The sequence below is a fragment of the Stegostoma tigrinum genome, chromosome 34 (genome assembly GCF_030684315.1).
Source record: "Stegostoma tigrinum isolate sSteTig4 chromosome 34, sSteTig4.hap1, whole genome shotgun sequence".
Taxonomy (NCBI): domain Eukaryota; kingdom Metazoa; phylum Chordata; class Chondrichthyes; order Orectolobiformes; family Stegostomatidae; genus Stegostoma; species Stegostoma tigrinum.
The window spans coordinates 20,601,602-20,617,999 of NC_081387.1; the positions used below are offsets into that span (position 1 = coordinate 20,601,602).

Here is a 16,398-nt window from a genome sequence, read left to right on the forward strand (position 1 = left end):
ATGGCCTTTTCTGTCTCTATCATTTGGTCAGTTTCTTTCTCCAGTGCCAAATGTTACCTTGAACACCTACGGATTTGAGTTTGATGAGGAAGCCTTTCATGTGGAACTTGTACTAAAACGTGTCGAAGCTGAGTTTCCATTTCAATTTGGTTCATCATTCCCAAAATTCTATTTGAATTGTCATCCCCATAATCCATTTGGGTAATCATTCCTACAAACTGAAGGGATCTGTTGCTTCTGAATCCATGCCAAGCCCTACTCAAGATTTAGCCTGAGTATCCATCAGATTGTTTTACAAGAAGTATAACCGTGTGTCTTTTCAATTTGGGACAATGATCCAAGTTACTGGGGTGAAATTCCATTCCATACCTAAGCTACACACAGTCTAATTGCTCGCTCCAATTGGAAATCAAATAACAACGTTCCCAAAAAGCAATGCACAAGATTAATCACTGTGAGTATTACATGTGAAGTAAAAACAAATGCCAGGGAACATTTAAAAAAAAACGAGTATAATGATCTTTTAATGAACAGTATCAAACAGAAACAAAATCCCAAAGAGGGGTGCTTTATGAAAAAAAAACTTTTTTTTGGATGAGTGTGGGGGTATTCCAGATCCTTAGAACACCAAAAACTGAATACATTTGATCAAATGCTGTCAAACCTCTACTCAGTTGCCAGAGGTATGTACCTGCTTACACACCTTAGTTGGTGCATGAAACCAGATTTGAGCCAGGCTGACAAACTGTGGAGCAGGCAAATATTTTTCAGTCACTGGACACCAATGGAGAACTGGAAAAACGGCTAGTTAAGTGTCACAAAGCTTTCACAGCCAAATTCAGGACGCACTCTATCCCACTCCATTTTTTTTTTTGAAAAAAAAAACACTTTTCTTAAGGTACTCACATACAAAATCACTCACAAATATTTTTCCATTTAGTCACATGGAACAAACTTAGTCCAAGTCAATAAGACAATGTGAGGCAGTGGTAGGATGAGGGGGTCTTCCTGGGAAGAGAAACATTGGCATAAAATGTTAATCTCCCACAGTGCTTTGCTTTGTTACATGTATATGAAGGGCAGTCTCTGTATTGTAAATGTAGGAATAAAAGCAGTGTCCAATTTGCTCACAGCAAGATCCCTCATACAGCAAAACAATAGTGTCTAAAAATCATATCCACATTTTTTTTAAGATAATGTTGGTTGTAGGATAAACACTGGCCTAGGAAAGTGGGGAAATCTTCTTGGTTCTGTCTCAAAACTGCGGGTACAGGACATCTTACATCCAATTAACAGGGCTAGCTGGTTCTTGGCTTAATATCTGAACATCACCTCTTCCAACTGTGTGGCAAACCCTCACTACTACCCTTCCGACAGGCAGCACCCCCACACTACTGTCCCTCTGACGGAGTGGCACTCCCTCACTGCCGCTTCTCCAACAAGGCAAGGACTCCTCATATTGCAGTCAGAATGTCAGTCTGGATTACGAACTTGGGTTGCGTTCTGAATATACTCCTGAAACAGTTGCCAGCATGTTACCCAGTAAGCCTTGGCAAAACACAGCTTCTCCAGACCTGCTGAATATTTCCTACCTTTGCTGATTTTATTTTATCATTTTTAGAAGCCGCAATATATTGCTGTTAGATGAGGATTAATGCTCCTCCCATCAAGTATCAACACTGATCTAGAGTCTCTATCCAGTCAGTGTTAAAGCCCAACTGTCCAGTTAGAAACACCAGTCCAGTTTCTCTACCATTGCTGTCATTCAATAAATGGGCTGAAGTTCAATTGACAGAATGTGCAATGACATGCTTCCAAAACTGAACAAGGTCATGGGCGCCAGACACGTGGGAGCATCTCCCCTCACAAGTTCCTACCTACACCACATGGCCTGCAGTAGTTCAAGGCGGCAGCTCAACACCACCTGTTCAAAGGCAGTCAGGACTGGGCATCCTAGCCTGTGATATCCACATTCGTTTAAAGGATGCAAATAAATGTTGACACACAACGGAAAGAGAGACAGCAGCCGGCATGGGTGTGTACCTCAAGATTAGGGTGTAACACAGTCAACAGAGAAAACACAAGGGGATGGTGAAATTGCTCGCAGAATCCCATTCAAAAAAAAGTGGAAAGTGAGATCTTGGATTCTGAGCGACTAAATACTGCCCTTTAGCGAGGCAAGTCAGATGGGGGTCAGATATCATAACGCATTCCAGTCCCAACAGACTAGTGTCCTGCTGCTCATCTCACCAAGGTACCATCTGCACACTTTCCCTGACCTCTTAACCAGTTTAACTGGACACAGAAAGAAGCTCCACCAGGAATTCATTCAGTGACAAGCAGCCGTGTTGTGACTTGTGGGTGATTGAGGCAACTGCAACCCGATTCTAAAAGTTCACCTGGAACACCACTTTCCAATTAATTAATTATTACAATAATACAAATTAAAAAATTAAATTCACAGTTTAAGATGCAGGGTGAAAAGAACCAGTTGAATAGAATCCTGCGATAATACCTGCTCCATACAAACGGAGCGGAAAGTGTTGAGACATCAGATTCATTTTTGCCTCGAAGCGTGGTGTATGACCAGGGTGTCCCACAGGTAGCAGCGGGACATTCCTGCTGTTGGCCGAGAGGCAGACTGACAAGGTGACTCCCTCTCAGGTTGCCGGTTCCCGAGCAGACTTGTCTGCTGGCTTCAGGAGAAGCTTAAGGCCTTTGGCTGGAGTTATGAGACAAAAGGAAATCATCTGAGCCTTGAAGAATGGAAAAGGAAATGCCAACCCTCCTTCCAGGTCAAGCTTGGCTCCTCATGCGCTGGAATGATCTCAGAGCTGGCTGCTGCCTTAATGCTGTAGAGTTCTGAGTGAAAATAATTGAAACAGATTTGTAGTGGTGCTATTGTTGTTGGGGGGTGGGGAGAATGAAAGGGGGTGTTTCAGTGTGGGGAGAAGATGGGGAGAAGATAGAGAGAGAAATCCGTGATTGCTGGATGGTCTCATGGGGGTCCAACTACAGTCAGGCTGCTCTCGGGAATGGCGTCCTGATATGACTCGAGCCTGGCCAGGCGACTCTGCTCCAGGGCAATGGCCTCTGCGGAGTGCTTGCATTTCTCCGAGCCACACTGGCAAGTGAAATATTTACATTTGATGTCCCAGAACCGGTCTCCATAATCAAAGCTGGTAAAGATGAAGAGAAGGGCGGACATTAATCAAAAAAAAGAGTGCAAGCAGTCAAAATCACAACACCTTTCACAGAGGTGGTCCCTGATGTGTGGGAGTCTACAACAAGGGTGTGCAATGGGACCTGATCAGGGAGCTTTGTGGGAAGCTAGGGAAGTGATTGCTGGGCCCCTTGCTGAGATATTTGTACCATCGATAGCCACAGGTGAGGTGCCTAAAGACTGGAGGTTGGCTAGTGGAGTGCCATTATTTAAGAAAGGTGGTAGAGAAAAGCCAGGGTATTATAGAATGATAGATGGACAAGTTGTTGGAAGGGATTCTGAGGGACAAGATTTTCAAGTATTTGGAAAGGCAAGGACTGATTAAGGATAGTCAACATGACTTTGTGCATGGGAAATCATATCTCAATAAGTTGATTGAGTTTTTCAAAGAAGTTAAGAAGAGGATGGATTAGGAGAGGAGAGCAGTGAATGTGATCTATAAGGATTTCAGAAAGGTGTTCAACAAGTTTGCATGTAATAAACTAGTTATCAAGGCTAGATCTAATGTTCGAATAGATTTGTAGCTCAGGTTGTGGATGCTGTGGTTGGTTCGCTTGCTGAGCTGGTTTGTTAGTTCGCAGACATTACATTACCCTGCTGGGTAACATCGTCACTGCACCTCCGAAGAAACGCTGTTGTGTTTTCCTGCCTGGTATTTAAACTCTGGGATCCGTTGGAATCGGTTATCTCATTTCCAGATTTTCTTTGCAGTTGCGTTTATATAGGATCTAATTCTATGTGTTTATTAATGGCCTTCTTGGTGGAGAATCAAGCCTCTAGAAATTCTCGTGCTTGCTTCTGTTTGGTCTATCCTAGGATCCTGATGTTGCCCCAATCCTAAGAACTGGTGGTTCTTTTTATCCGTGTCAACGGAGACGAGTGAGTACTCGTTAGTTAAGGTTAGATCAGGTTAGATCACATGGAAAACAAGGAGAACACGCCATTTGGGTGCAAAATTGGCTGGAAGGTAGAAGACAGAGGGTGGTGACGGAACTGGAGATCTGTGACCACTTACATGCTGCAAGGATCGGTGCTGGGTCTGCTGCTTTTTGTCATTTATATAAATGATTTGAATGTGAATATAGGAGGCATTGTTAGTAAATTTGCAGATGACACCAAAATTGGTGGCAGCAAAGACGGTTCTCTCAGAGTACAATGGGACTTTGATCAGATGGGCCTAGGAGTGGCAGGTGGACTTTAGATAAATATGAGGTGCTGCTGCATTTTGTAAAGGCTAATCAGGACAGGACTTATACATTTAGTGGTAAGGTCCTGGGGAGTGCTGCTGAACAAAGGGACCTTGGACTGCAGATTCATAGTTCCTTAAAAGTGGAGCTGCAGGTAGACAGCATGGTGAAAGGTGGTGTTTGGTATGCTTGCCTTTATTGGTCAGTACATTGAGTATAGGAGCTGGGAGGTCATGTTGCAGCTGTAGAGGATGTTGGGGCACGTTTGGAATACTGTGTTCAGTTCTGGTCTCTTTGCTATAGGAAGGATGTTGTTAAACTTGAAAGGGTTCAGAATAGTTTTATAAGGATGTTGCCAGAGTTGGAGCTACACGAAGAGGCGGAATAGGCCGAGGCTGTTTTCCCTAGAGCATTAGGGGCTGTGGGGTGACCTTACTGAGGTTTATAAAATAACGAGGAGCATGGATAGGGTGAATAGTCAAAGTCTTTTCCCTGGGGTAGGGGAGTCCAAAACTAGAGAGCATAGGTTTAAGGTGGCAGGGTTAAGATTTAAAAGGGACCTAAGGGGCAACTTTTTCCACACAGAAGGCGGTACATGTATGGAATGAGCTGCCAGAGGAAGTGGTTGGGGCTGGGATAATTACAACATTTAAGAAGATCTGGACAGGCACATGAATAGGAAGGCTTCAGAGAGATATGGGCTAAATGCTGCCACTTGGGATTAAATTAATTTAGAACATAAAGTCGGTATGGACAAGTTGGGCAGAAGGGCCTGTTTCCGTGCTGTAAATCTCTACGACTGTAAAAGTTAAAAAATCATGGAATTACTTTGCTGCAGGAGGCGGCCTTTTGGGCCTTTATGTCTGCACAAGGTCATTGAGCAAGCTTCAATCAACATCATATGCTGGCCTTCTCCCTCTAACAGTAACACCTTCTTCCTTTTTAGATAACAGCTCAATTCCCTTTACGATGTCTAGGGTGAATCTGCCTCCACCCCAATCTCAGGCCATGCACGTGCACTGCTGTGAAAACGATTTTCTTTGCATCACTTTCGCTCCTTCACCAATTACTTTGAACGTATACCCTCTCGTTTTGGACCTCTGTGGACAGCAGGAGAAATTTCTTCTCTCTCAGGCAGTAATTTCTCATCTCATTCTTAAATAGTACACCCCTTATCTTTTTAAACCATGTTCCCCATCTCAAGATTCTTCTGCATGTAGCCAATGGCAAAAACGCTGCACAAGGGCAAGTAGATGTGTTTGGTACCAAGGAGTCCTGACACAGAAGTCTCAGGAACAACTCACCCAAGCTCCTCGCCTGTTTTTATATCCCGACTGCTGAAGAATGCGATCCGGGGGAACCGGAGGTCCTGGTGAAGCATGAAGACACGTACAGGAATGATATTGGGGTCGCACAGGTGGTTTATGAAGCGGCTTACGTTGCCATAGTAACGGGCATCAATGCAGTACACCTCCCCGTCCTGAAGCACAACACATAGACAGAAATAATCAAGTTTTGCATCTTGTGGCTATAAAAAGCTTCAGTTTGATCTGTTCCCCTCTGTGGAGTAAGTGTTTAACGAAGAAGTTGCAGCTCACTGCAACTTAAACTTAAAAACCTAGCAGGAAAGTTGTAAACTCTAGTTGATCACATTTCTAGAGATTTAATCCCATGCCCTTCAACTATTTACTGCCCCACTGACTGGTCAAACAGGCTTTATCGCCAATCCTTAAATGTTTGATTCATGAACAGAAGTATTCAAAGCTAATTTATTAACACACAGAAAACACCGCCTGTGAATTCTCACTTTGTCCAGTGAGATTAATCTTTTGGCCCATGGGCACTTGATGACCCAGACACTGCTGGTAATACTGAGCCGAATCGGAGGGTATTGTAATCAGTCTCGATCCAATACAAAGCCAGTAGGAGGAGAAGCTGTAGACAACACCCGGGGTGCATACTCACTGCTTACGACTTGGCATCTCAGCTAAGTCTCAGTCAGCAGCCAGGTGAGCAGTCAAAAGAGCAGCATTACCTTATTGTCCAGGTCAAAGAGGTAGGAGTCATCTTCACGCACGTCCGCCTCAGCGTCTGAAATGATCTCACCAACATACCTGAATCAAAAATAAAGCCATTAGACACAGCGGCTGGGAGAGCAATGAGTTTTGGGGGACAGGATGGGGATAAAGAGAGAGTGTGCATAGAGAGAGAGAAAGCAGGTTGAAGTAGTATGGAGGGATGGGGGGGGGGGGTGGGGAGTGTAGGATTAGTGGGAAAACTAGCATCTGCATTGAGTTATAATCCCATAATAAAAATATATTTGTTACGTTATTACTACAGTGTTCTTCTTAACAGTAGCCAATGTTGATCTTGACACTCCACAACATGCAGTTCTGCTTAGCTTCATCTGACAAAGAAATACACCAGGGGATTGTGAACAGGATGAAGAAAATACACTAAAGTTTAGACTTAGAGCTGCAAAGGTATTGGCTGTCTTCCGCCATCTACAATCCGACCCCACCACCCAAGACATTTTTCCATCCCCACCCCTGTCTGCTTTCCGGAGAGACCACTCTCTCCGTGACTCCCTTGTTCGCTCCACACCGCCCTCCAACCCCACCACACCCGGCACCTTCCCCCTGCAACCGCAGGAAATGCTACACTTGTCCCCACACCTCCTCCCTCACCCCTATCCCAAGCCCCAAGATGACATTCCGCATTAAGCAGAGGTTCACCTGCACATCTGCCAATGTGGTATACTGCATCCACTGTACCCGATGTGGCTCCCTCTACATTGGGGAAACCAAGCGGAGGCTTGGAGACCGCTTTGCAGAACACCTCCGCTCAGTTCGCAACAAACAACTGCACCTCCCAGTCGCAAACCATTTCCACTCCCCCTCCCATTCTTTAGATGACATGTCCATCATGGGCCTCCTGCAGTGCCACAATGATGCCACCCGAAGGTTGCAGGAACAGCAACTCATATTCCGCCTGGGAACCCTGCAGCCTAATGGTATCAATGTGGACTTCACCAGTTTCAAAATCTCCCCTTCCCCAACTGCATCCCTAAACCAGCCCAGTTCGTCCCCTCCCCCCACTGCACCACATAACCAGCCCAGCTCTTCCCCTCCACCCACTGCATCCCAAAACCAGTCCAACCTGTCTCTGCCTCCCTAACCTGTTCTTCCTCCCACCCATCCCTTCCTCCCACCCCAAGCCGCACCCCCATCTACCTACTAACCTCATCCCACCTCCTTGACCTGTCCATCTTCCCTGGACTGACCTATCCCCTCCCTACCTCCCTACCTATACTCTCTCCACCTATCTTCTTTTCTCTCCATCTTCGGTCCGCCTCCCCCTCTCTGATGAAGGGTCTAGGCCCGAAACGTCAGCTTTTGTGGTCCTGAGATGCTGCTTGGCCTGCTGTGTTCATCCACCCTCACATTTTATTATCCTGGAATTCTCCAGCATCTGCAGTTCCCATTATCTCTGAAGGTATTGGCTGTGTTGCTTTTCACCTTCAGACTTTGAAGCATGAATTAGACAGAGATGGTGTACTCTAGGGCTCATTAGCCCTGATTAAGGAATCATAACTAGTGCTGTGTCCTTGCATTGGTATGTTATAAGCATAGCAATTGATTAAATTGATTAAAATTGATGTAATCTTTGTATTAAGAGTGAGCTTTGTAACAATGTGTTTAAGCTTGCAATTGTTTAATCCTTTAATTTGTAGAGTATTTTCTCAATTAGTTTTAACAGGTATAAAAGGGTAATGTAAATTGTTTCCAGGCATACAACACCGTGCAGGCAAATCATAAGTGCTAAGTCAGTGTCTGACTTCATGGGAACAATGCCAAATTAGGCAACACTGAGGCATGAGCACAACGATATCACTGGGGGTTGACTGCAAATACTTCCCTTTTCCGTTAGCAAAGATGACCTTTTCAAACAATCCAGTAATCTTACTGAAGTGACAATAACAAACCTAATGAAGAGGCTGGGCCCATGACAACTGTAGGAATCAGTTAAGAGTTAAGGGAAGTGATACCAATCAATATCTGTCACCTTGACTGGTCAATTAAATGTACGTGCCCCTAAATACAATTAGCAATAAATTTCACTCATTTGTGGCCAATCAAAATGTAACGATTTAAGTTAAGTGGTAGGTGATAGCCTAATGTACCATCACTAAATTATTAATCCAGAGATCCAAGTAATGTTCTGGGAACCTCGGTTTGAATCCCACCATGGCAGATGGTGAAATTTGAACTCAATCATAATCTGGAACTAAGAGTCTAATGATGATCATGAAACCGTTGCCAATCATCGGTAAAACCCATGTGGTTCACTAACGTCAAAGAAGTCTGTCACCCTTATCTGGTCTGGCATACATGTAACTTCAGACCCAATGTGGTTGACTCTTAACAGTCCTCTGGGCAATTAGGAATGGGCAATAAATGCTGATCCAGCCAGTGACGCCCACATCTCAAAAAAAAACTTGGGTTGTGGCATGGGAAGAATTAATAAGCATTAGCTTTAGCTTACCAACAGGCATACAAGTTTAAGGTTATCCTGCTTCCAATCGGAAGTGAAAGGCCCTCAAGACATTGGAGAGGGACCAAGAATCCAAGTGTCGACCTGTACCCTGAGCAGAAGCAGGAAGCAAGAGCAAACGTAAAGTGCCTGCCCTGCTTTAAGAGGTATTAGTTATAACCTGAGTAACGTTTCCTGAGTTACCACACTCAGCTTGTCTCCTGCTGCTTTATTAGATAGAATGAACAACTTCATGTTGGAATATGGAACTTGTCAAGACCCCTAAAAAGTACAGGAATGAAGGCAGGGGAAGAGGGGAGCAAGGCTGAGAAGAGGAAGTCAAAAGAGAAGGAGAGCAAGCATGATACAGAAGGAAAGGAAGGGTGTGCAAGGAAGAGAGTGCAAGTGAGAGCACAAAAAAAAAAGAGCAGAAGGGAGCAAGGAAGCATAAGCAAGCCGAAGAAAAAACAAGAGATGAAAACAATGCAAGACAGCATGAGACAGAGAAAAAGAGAGCATTTAAGATTGGGAGAGTGAGAGACAGCATGTGAGTGACAGTAAGTAAAAAGAAACTGTGTTTATATAATGTCTTTCATGACCACAGGATGCCCCTCAGATTTTTACAGTACTTCTGAAAAACTGTCACTGCTGCAATGCAGAAAACGCAGCAGCTAGCGTATGCTAAGCACATTACCAAAACCAGGAGTGTGATTACAATCAGATAATTACTGTTTTTTTTCATTCATAGAATGTGGGTGTCGGCACTGGGCCAGCATTTATTGCCCATCCCTAATTGCCCCAGGGGAGATGGTGAAGAGTCACCTTCTTGATCCACTGCAATCCATTTGGTGGAGGTAGATCCCCAAAGTATAAAAGGTGTTCCAGGATTTTGACTCAGGCACAGAAGTGTTATGTTCTTATTTTGGACGAGGGAAAAATATTAATCAGGACATGAGCGACAACTCCCCTGTTCTTTCTCAGAAACAATGCCATGGGATCCTTTGCAACCATCTTAGCAGTTTGGTGGGGCCTTGTTTTGACATCTCACCCCAAAGGTGACACCTCCAACAGTACAGCATTCAGACAAAGTGAAACAGAACAGTCTATCTATCTATCTTAGTTCCCAGCGCAAGGGGAAACTTCACTCTCGAACTAGTGACACCAAAAACACTGATACTGCCTGATTATTCAGAAACGGCAGCAGCAGGGCACGTCTGCTCAACAGAACCTCTCCACAGGTTGGCACACAGGGCACAGTAAGAGCAAGATCAGGCTCAAAAAAAGACAAACTAGAAAGAGGCCATTGTGAAAAAAAACAGTGAAGTAAAAATTGTGCTAATACTGCAGACATTGAAATAAAGATAAAACTGCTGGATACATTTAGCAGATCAGGCAAGCCTCTGGATGGTGGAACAACCGAGAAAGAGAAAGGTGGTCATGGGAGTGAGGTGGGGGGGTAGGGAGGGAGAAAGAAAGGGGGGGAAAAAGGTAGACACAGAGAACTGGGGGGGAAGAAAGAGAGAGAGAGAGAGAGAGAGAGAGAGACACACACACACACACACACACACACACACACACACACACACACACACACACACACACACACACACAGTTTTTTGTTGATGACCTTCTATCAAGCCTGGTGTTTGATAGAAGGAAAAATATATCAGGGAAAGAATGGAGATAATTTTATCATCATCCAGTGACAGCAGGATTGTCTTCTGGTCAGATGTCTAATTTAAGTCCTTCCAGTCTTACTTGCCTGAATCACACATCACAGAACATTTCTGTGCACTGTACTTACTCACAGATGAAGGTCCCCTGTGGAATATCCTGCAGAGCTCGCACGCCCCAGCCCATTTTCTCTGTCCGATAGAGTTGTAAGCGAACTCTTCACAGGAAAAAAAATAAGAAAATAATCAGCATCAGGCAACCTTTTAAAATCAGCATGAAACCCACTGTATTTCCCAATCTCTCATAAACGGCACTGCAGTGTTTTTCAGTCACATGCAAGATTTGGTCCAGCAATTAGGTCAATGTTTCCCCACACGCTTCTCTCCCTAAACGTCGTGATCTTCCTGAATTCCCACTGGGATCTGGCCAACAGAGGCACAAGTTGGTAAGTTCTCATGCAGGAACCGGACTGGCAAGTGTCAGGGCTGCAGCTTGTCTGTGGAGACATCACCACTGGGGCTGATACTCTCCTCACCATGACCCCCCTGTAAACACATGATTTCACAAAAAGAATGAGTATGCAGATGGTTGGGAAGTGATTGCTTGGCCTATTTCCTCCTCCACCCCTGAATTTCCTGTCCAGCGAGTGGCAAAACCAATGGCAGCAGCTCCTGATCACTGGTCTATTAGGCATGGGCAGGAATGAACCAGGCACCTCAGTTTAACACAAAAATCCACAAAGGGTGAAACAGAATGGGAAGAATTCTCCAACAAAGCTCATTTAAAAATAAACTTCAGAAACACTGGGGCAAAAAAACAATGGATAAGATAAACGCTCCAAGTCAAGATCCCTGATCGGAAAAACACAGAGGTCTCTACCACCAACCACTTCCCTCCCTAGCCCTGTTGAATAGCATACTCTGTCAGGGAGAGATGACCAGATTTAAAGCGATGAGGGGAGCAGGAGGAGATGGGTTTAACCCCTCTGCATCAACTATCGCTTACCTGATCCCACTTTGCACCACACGGTTCTTGCACGTCCGCCAGCAGGAACATGCCTGATTGCACTCAAAGATCAGGGGTGGCTCAATTTTATTGAATTCTTGTAAAAGACGCCCATCCTATTCCGTTAAAAAAAGATAGAGGCAAGTGAATTAACACTGGGGATCGACTGGGTCTGACACATGCCATTATTTTGCTTACAACCATAATAGCCAGGCAGGTGTCTATGGGTCACGATGCACCTCTGGAGAATCAGAGTAGTTGAAGCACAGAAGGAAACTACTTGGTCCAGCATCAGCATGCAGGCTATCTGCCGCAGCTACTTAGCTTATCTCACTCCCTTACCTTTTCCTTCTAGGCCTTCAGGTGCGTATCTAACTCTTTTTTTGAAACATACATTCACAGATGTCTTCACCCTGCACTGCAGATGCAAGCTCCTTGCTGTGTAAAGATGTTTTCCCCTGCATCACCATTGCCTTTTGTTGCCAATAATTCTTGCAGAATGCCTTCTGGTTCTTACTCTTGAATAAGAACATCAGAAACAGGAATAGGGATAGGCCAATTGGCCCATTAGGTCTGCTCCACCATTGAGTATGATCATGGCTGATCTGATGCTGGCCTGAGCTCTACTTTCCTGTCAGCTCCACACAGACCCTGAAGCAAAAAAAAATCGAACTCAGCCAATGACCCAGTGTCCATGTCACCTTGAGGTAGAGAACTCATAAGCCTGACGACGCCCAGATAAAAAAAAAACCTGTCTGTTTAAACTTCACCCTCAGGTCCTTGACTTTCATGCTGAGGCAAAGTGGTTAATAATGCCAGGCAAAGAAAAGCTGCTGCTATTGTCACTGATATGCCCTGACATACAGGTCCCAACCTGCTGTTCTAGACACACTAACCAGTCTATATGGTTTCCTTGCTTTCTGTTCAACATCTTTTCTTGAATAGAGGAGTCACACTTTCAACCTACTGGAAACTTTCCAGAATCCAAGGAACTTTCGAAATCTATTGCATCTGCTACCTTTGTTGCCATATCTTTTAGTGCTATCCATCTCATTAGTACTCCTAGTACTTTATTCTTGAGTGATTATGATTCCTTCCACTCTTTCATCTTAATTTTCTCTAATTTAAATTTGGCTAAAAAGAGACAGAGTTAAAAGCTTTCATCACCCACTCCTTAGGATTGGGACACGAGAAAGCCACTTTACTGTTTATTTAGAATCATTCTTTTTAAGTTTTTAACATTTTCTCAATCTGCTCGCCCACTAACATTCTTTGCAGCTGTGTATGAGATTGTCAATTTCATGCCATCCTTAAAGTCCTTAGTTCCTCATGGTGGCCCTTCTCACAGATTCTTCCCTTCTCAGTGGAATGTATCTTTCTTAAAAGTCATGAAATACCTTTTATTTACTCTTTCATGGTATGTGGGCATCACTGGTTCAGCCAATATTTATTGCCTGTTCCTAGTTGTCAACCATACTGTTGTGGGACTGGAGTTACATACAGGCCACGTGAGCTAAGGATGACAGTTTCCTTCCCTAAAGGACGTTAGTGAACCTAATTGTTAAATACCTGTTACTGCTTCTTTATTACATTAAGTTTAACCTATTTCCTTATTTTACTTTGACCGATCGTCTTCCCAACCTTGAAGCGTTTTACTTAGGTTTAAGACAATTATTTCTGCTCAACATTGCTCACCCAAACTAAGCTCAAACTAAACGCCAAATTCTTATTTTAGTCGGGTGTCACAAGCTAGATCGGTATTTATCACCTTTGGTGCATTTTGAAACAACTTGCCAGACCATTTCAGAGCTAATCACATGAAGTCAAATTCTATTATTAATTCACAGGAATGTGGTCATCACTGGCTAAGCCAGCATTCATTGCCCATCCCTAGCTGCCCAGTGGACAGCCGAGAGTCAACCACATTTCAGTGGATCTGGAATCAAGTGATAGCACATTCCTTCCTCCGTTTCACTAGCTTCTAATTCCAGATTTTTATTAATTGAATTCAAATTCCACCAGCTCCTATGGTGGGACTGAAGCCCCACCCCCACCAAAGGTATTAGTCGAGGCCTGTGGACTACTAGTCCAATAACATCATCACTGTGCCACCGCCTCTCCTGTATAATGTTACGATCATTTTAACCAACAGGATTCTTTTTCTAAGTCTTAATTAATCTAGTTTTGTTACACTTGACCAGCTCTGAAATAGCTTGGCCCCCGGAAGATTTCAGAATGCATTATTGTCCCCGGTATTTTATACTGTGTCTCCCTTTGCTACCTATCACAATGTACTGGGCGGCACGATGGCTCAGTGATTAGTACTGCTGCCTCACAGCACCAGGGATCTAGGTTTGATTTTAGCCTTGCCGTTTCAGCACAGGTTTCCTCTGGATGTCCTGGTTTCCTGCCACAGTCCAAAAATGTGGGGGTTAGGTGGACTGGCCATGCTACACTATTCCAGAGTGACCAGGGATGTGCAGGTTAGGCAGATTTGCCATATGAAATGTAGGGTTACAGGGAATTTTTTTGGGGTGGGGGGTGGAGGGATGCTCTTTGGAGGGTCGATGGGGACTTGATAGGCTGAAACGTGCTGCTTTCACACCGTAGGGATTGTATAATTCTGTACCACTTTGCACTTCTCTGCATTAAATTTTATACACGTGTCTATGTTTTTCTCTTGAAGTCTATCATCCTCATTTGCACAGAACTTTCCAAGTCTTGCATCAGCTTACTATAAAGATGAGAGCATTCACTTGGAGGAACATGACAAGTGGGAAGAGCACTTACCTTGTCGTACCAGCAGCGAATACTGAGCTGTCCACACAGGCAATTACTGGAGGAGCAGTCATCCAAGCAAGTACAGTGCTGCAGAGGAAGTCATGACATGGGTGAAAGAAATAGCAAAGATCTGCAAGTTCTGATGTCTTGCCGCAAGAAAAATGGAAACTAAAAACAGGACTAAAATTCTGGGCTCGAAACAGGAATTCTGCTTTTCTCTCTCCACAGATGTTGCTAGATCTATTCAGTTTCCCCAGCACTTTCTGATTTTATATCAGATTGCCAGCATCTACAGTGCTTTATTTTTGTGTGTGTGAGAGACAGAGACATTTATAGGGAGCCAGCAAACATATAGGAGGTGAGAACAAGTGGGGAGGTGTTGGAAGAATTGGGAGATCTGCTTGTATTTCAAACGGAGAAACTAGTTCAAAGAAAGGGGTCACATCAGAAACATCACTCCACATTGAACCTGGATAAAACTGTGAAGCTAGAATTGTTCACTCTTTCGAATAGAGAAGTGATTCTAATAGAGGTGCTCAAAACATGATGATTTCTAATGCATCAAAAAAGTAACTGTTTCCAATGGGACAAATCTGAGATGGTTGACAAAGGAACCTGAGGGAGACGGAGGGAAATGAAAGGTATTCCATACAGCACATTGTGGTGATCTAGACAAGATGGCGGAGGCAGATTCAACAATAATTTTCCAAGGAGGCTGTCTTGGATGGAATGTAGCATAGATTTACAAAGTTTTTTTAAGTCTTAGACTGAAATGGAAGATTAAACAAACTCTTGCAATCAGAAGGTTAAGGAGTGACGTTCAAGATATCAAAGAAGCAGATAAGATAGGCACTGGAACTATTTTTGATAGTTTGGGGAGTCTGGCATTAGGAGGTATATCGTAAAAATCATTTACTCTGTTTTGTCTCCACAGATGCTGCTAGACCTGCTGAATTTTTGCAGCAATTTCTGTTTCTCATCAAAATCATAGCTGGATACTTTAGCAGTGAAATTAGGAAATACATATACCAGCAAAGGATGATAGGTACTTTCAGAGGTTGGGGAAAGACAATGATCCTGTAACAGCCTCCAACCTCATTGTTCCCCAACCCCGCACGGCCCGTTTCTATCTCCTTCCCAAAATCCACAAACCTGCCTGCCCTGGTCGACCCATCGTCTCAGCCTGCTCCTGCCCCACCGAACTCATCTCCACCGATCTGGACTCCATTTTCTCCCCTTTGGTCCAGGAACTCCCCACCTATGTCCGTGACACCACCCACGCCCTCCACCTCCTCCAGGACTTCCAATTCCCTGGCCCCCAACACCTCATATTCACCATGGACGTCCAGTCCCTGTACACCTGCATTCCGCATGGAGATGGCCTCAAGGCCCTCCGCTTCTTCCTGTCCCGCAGGCCCGACCAGGCCCCCTCCACCGACACTCTCATCCGCCTAGCGGAACTCGTCCTCACACTCAACAACTTCTCTTTTGACTCCTCCCACTTCCTACAGACTAAGGGGGTGGCCATGGGCACCCGCATGGGCCCCAGCTATGCCTGCCTCTTTGTAGGTTACGTGGAACAGTCCATCTTCCACACCTACACAGGCCCCAAACCCCACCTCTTCCTCCGGTACATTGATGACTGTATCGGCGCCGCCTCTTGCTCCCCAGAGGAGCTCGAACAGTTCATCCACTTCACCAACACCTTCCACCCCAACCTTCAGTTCACCTGGGCCATCTCCAGCACATCCCTCACCTTCCTGGACCTCTCAGTCTCCATCTCAGGCAACCAGCTTGTAACTGATGTCCATTTCAAGCCCACCGACTCCCACAGCTACCTAGGATACACCTCCTCCCACCCACCCTCCTGCAAAAATTCCATCCCCTATTCCCAATTCCTCCGCCTCCGCCGCATCTGCTCCCACGATAAGACATTCCACTCCCGCACATCCCAGATGTCCAAGTTCTTTAAGGACCGCAACTTTCCCCCCACGG

At 44.7% G+C, this 16,398-nt stretch overlaps 1 protein-coding gene across 2 annotated transcripts in view; it reads right to left on the minus strand.

Moving 5' to 3' along the window:
- Positions 1 to 495: 495 nt before the first annotated feature.
- ehmt2 (euchromatic histone-lysine N-methyltransferase 2) overlaps positions 496 to 16,398 on the minus strand; it is an 88,906-nt gene continuing 73,003 nt past the window's right edge. For both annotated transcript variants that reach the window (XM_048520146.2, XM_048520145.2), the window contains exons 28-33: positions 14,413 to 14,490; positions 11,623 to 11,738; positions 10,748 to 10,834; positions 6,446 to 6,524; positions 5,715 to 5,890; positions 496 to 3,179 (exon numbers count right to left, since the gene is read on the minus strand). In XM_048520146.2, coding sequence (XP_048376103.1) covers positions 2,999 to 3,179; positions 5,715 to 5,890; positions 6,446 to 6,524; positions 10,748 to 10,834; positions 11,623 to 11,738; positions 14,413 to 14,490 — 717 coding nt within the window. In that variant the 3' untranslated portion in view covers positions 496 to 2,998. The remainder of the gene's footprint in view (positions 3,180 to 5,714; positions 5,891 to 6,445; positions 6,525 to 10,747; positions 10,835 to 11,622; positions 11,739 to 14,412; positions 14,491 to 16,398) is intronic.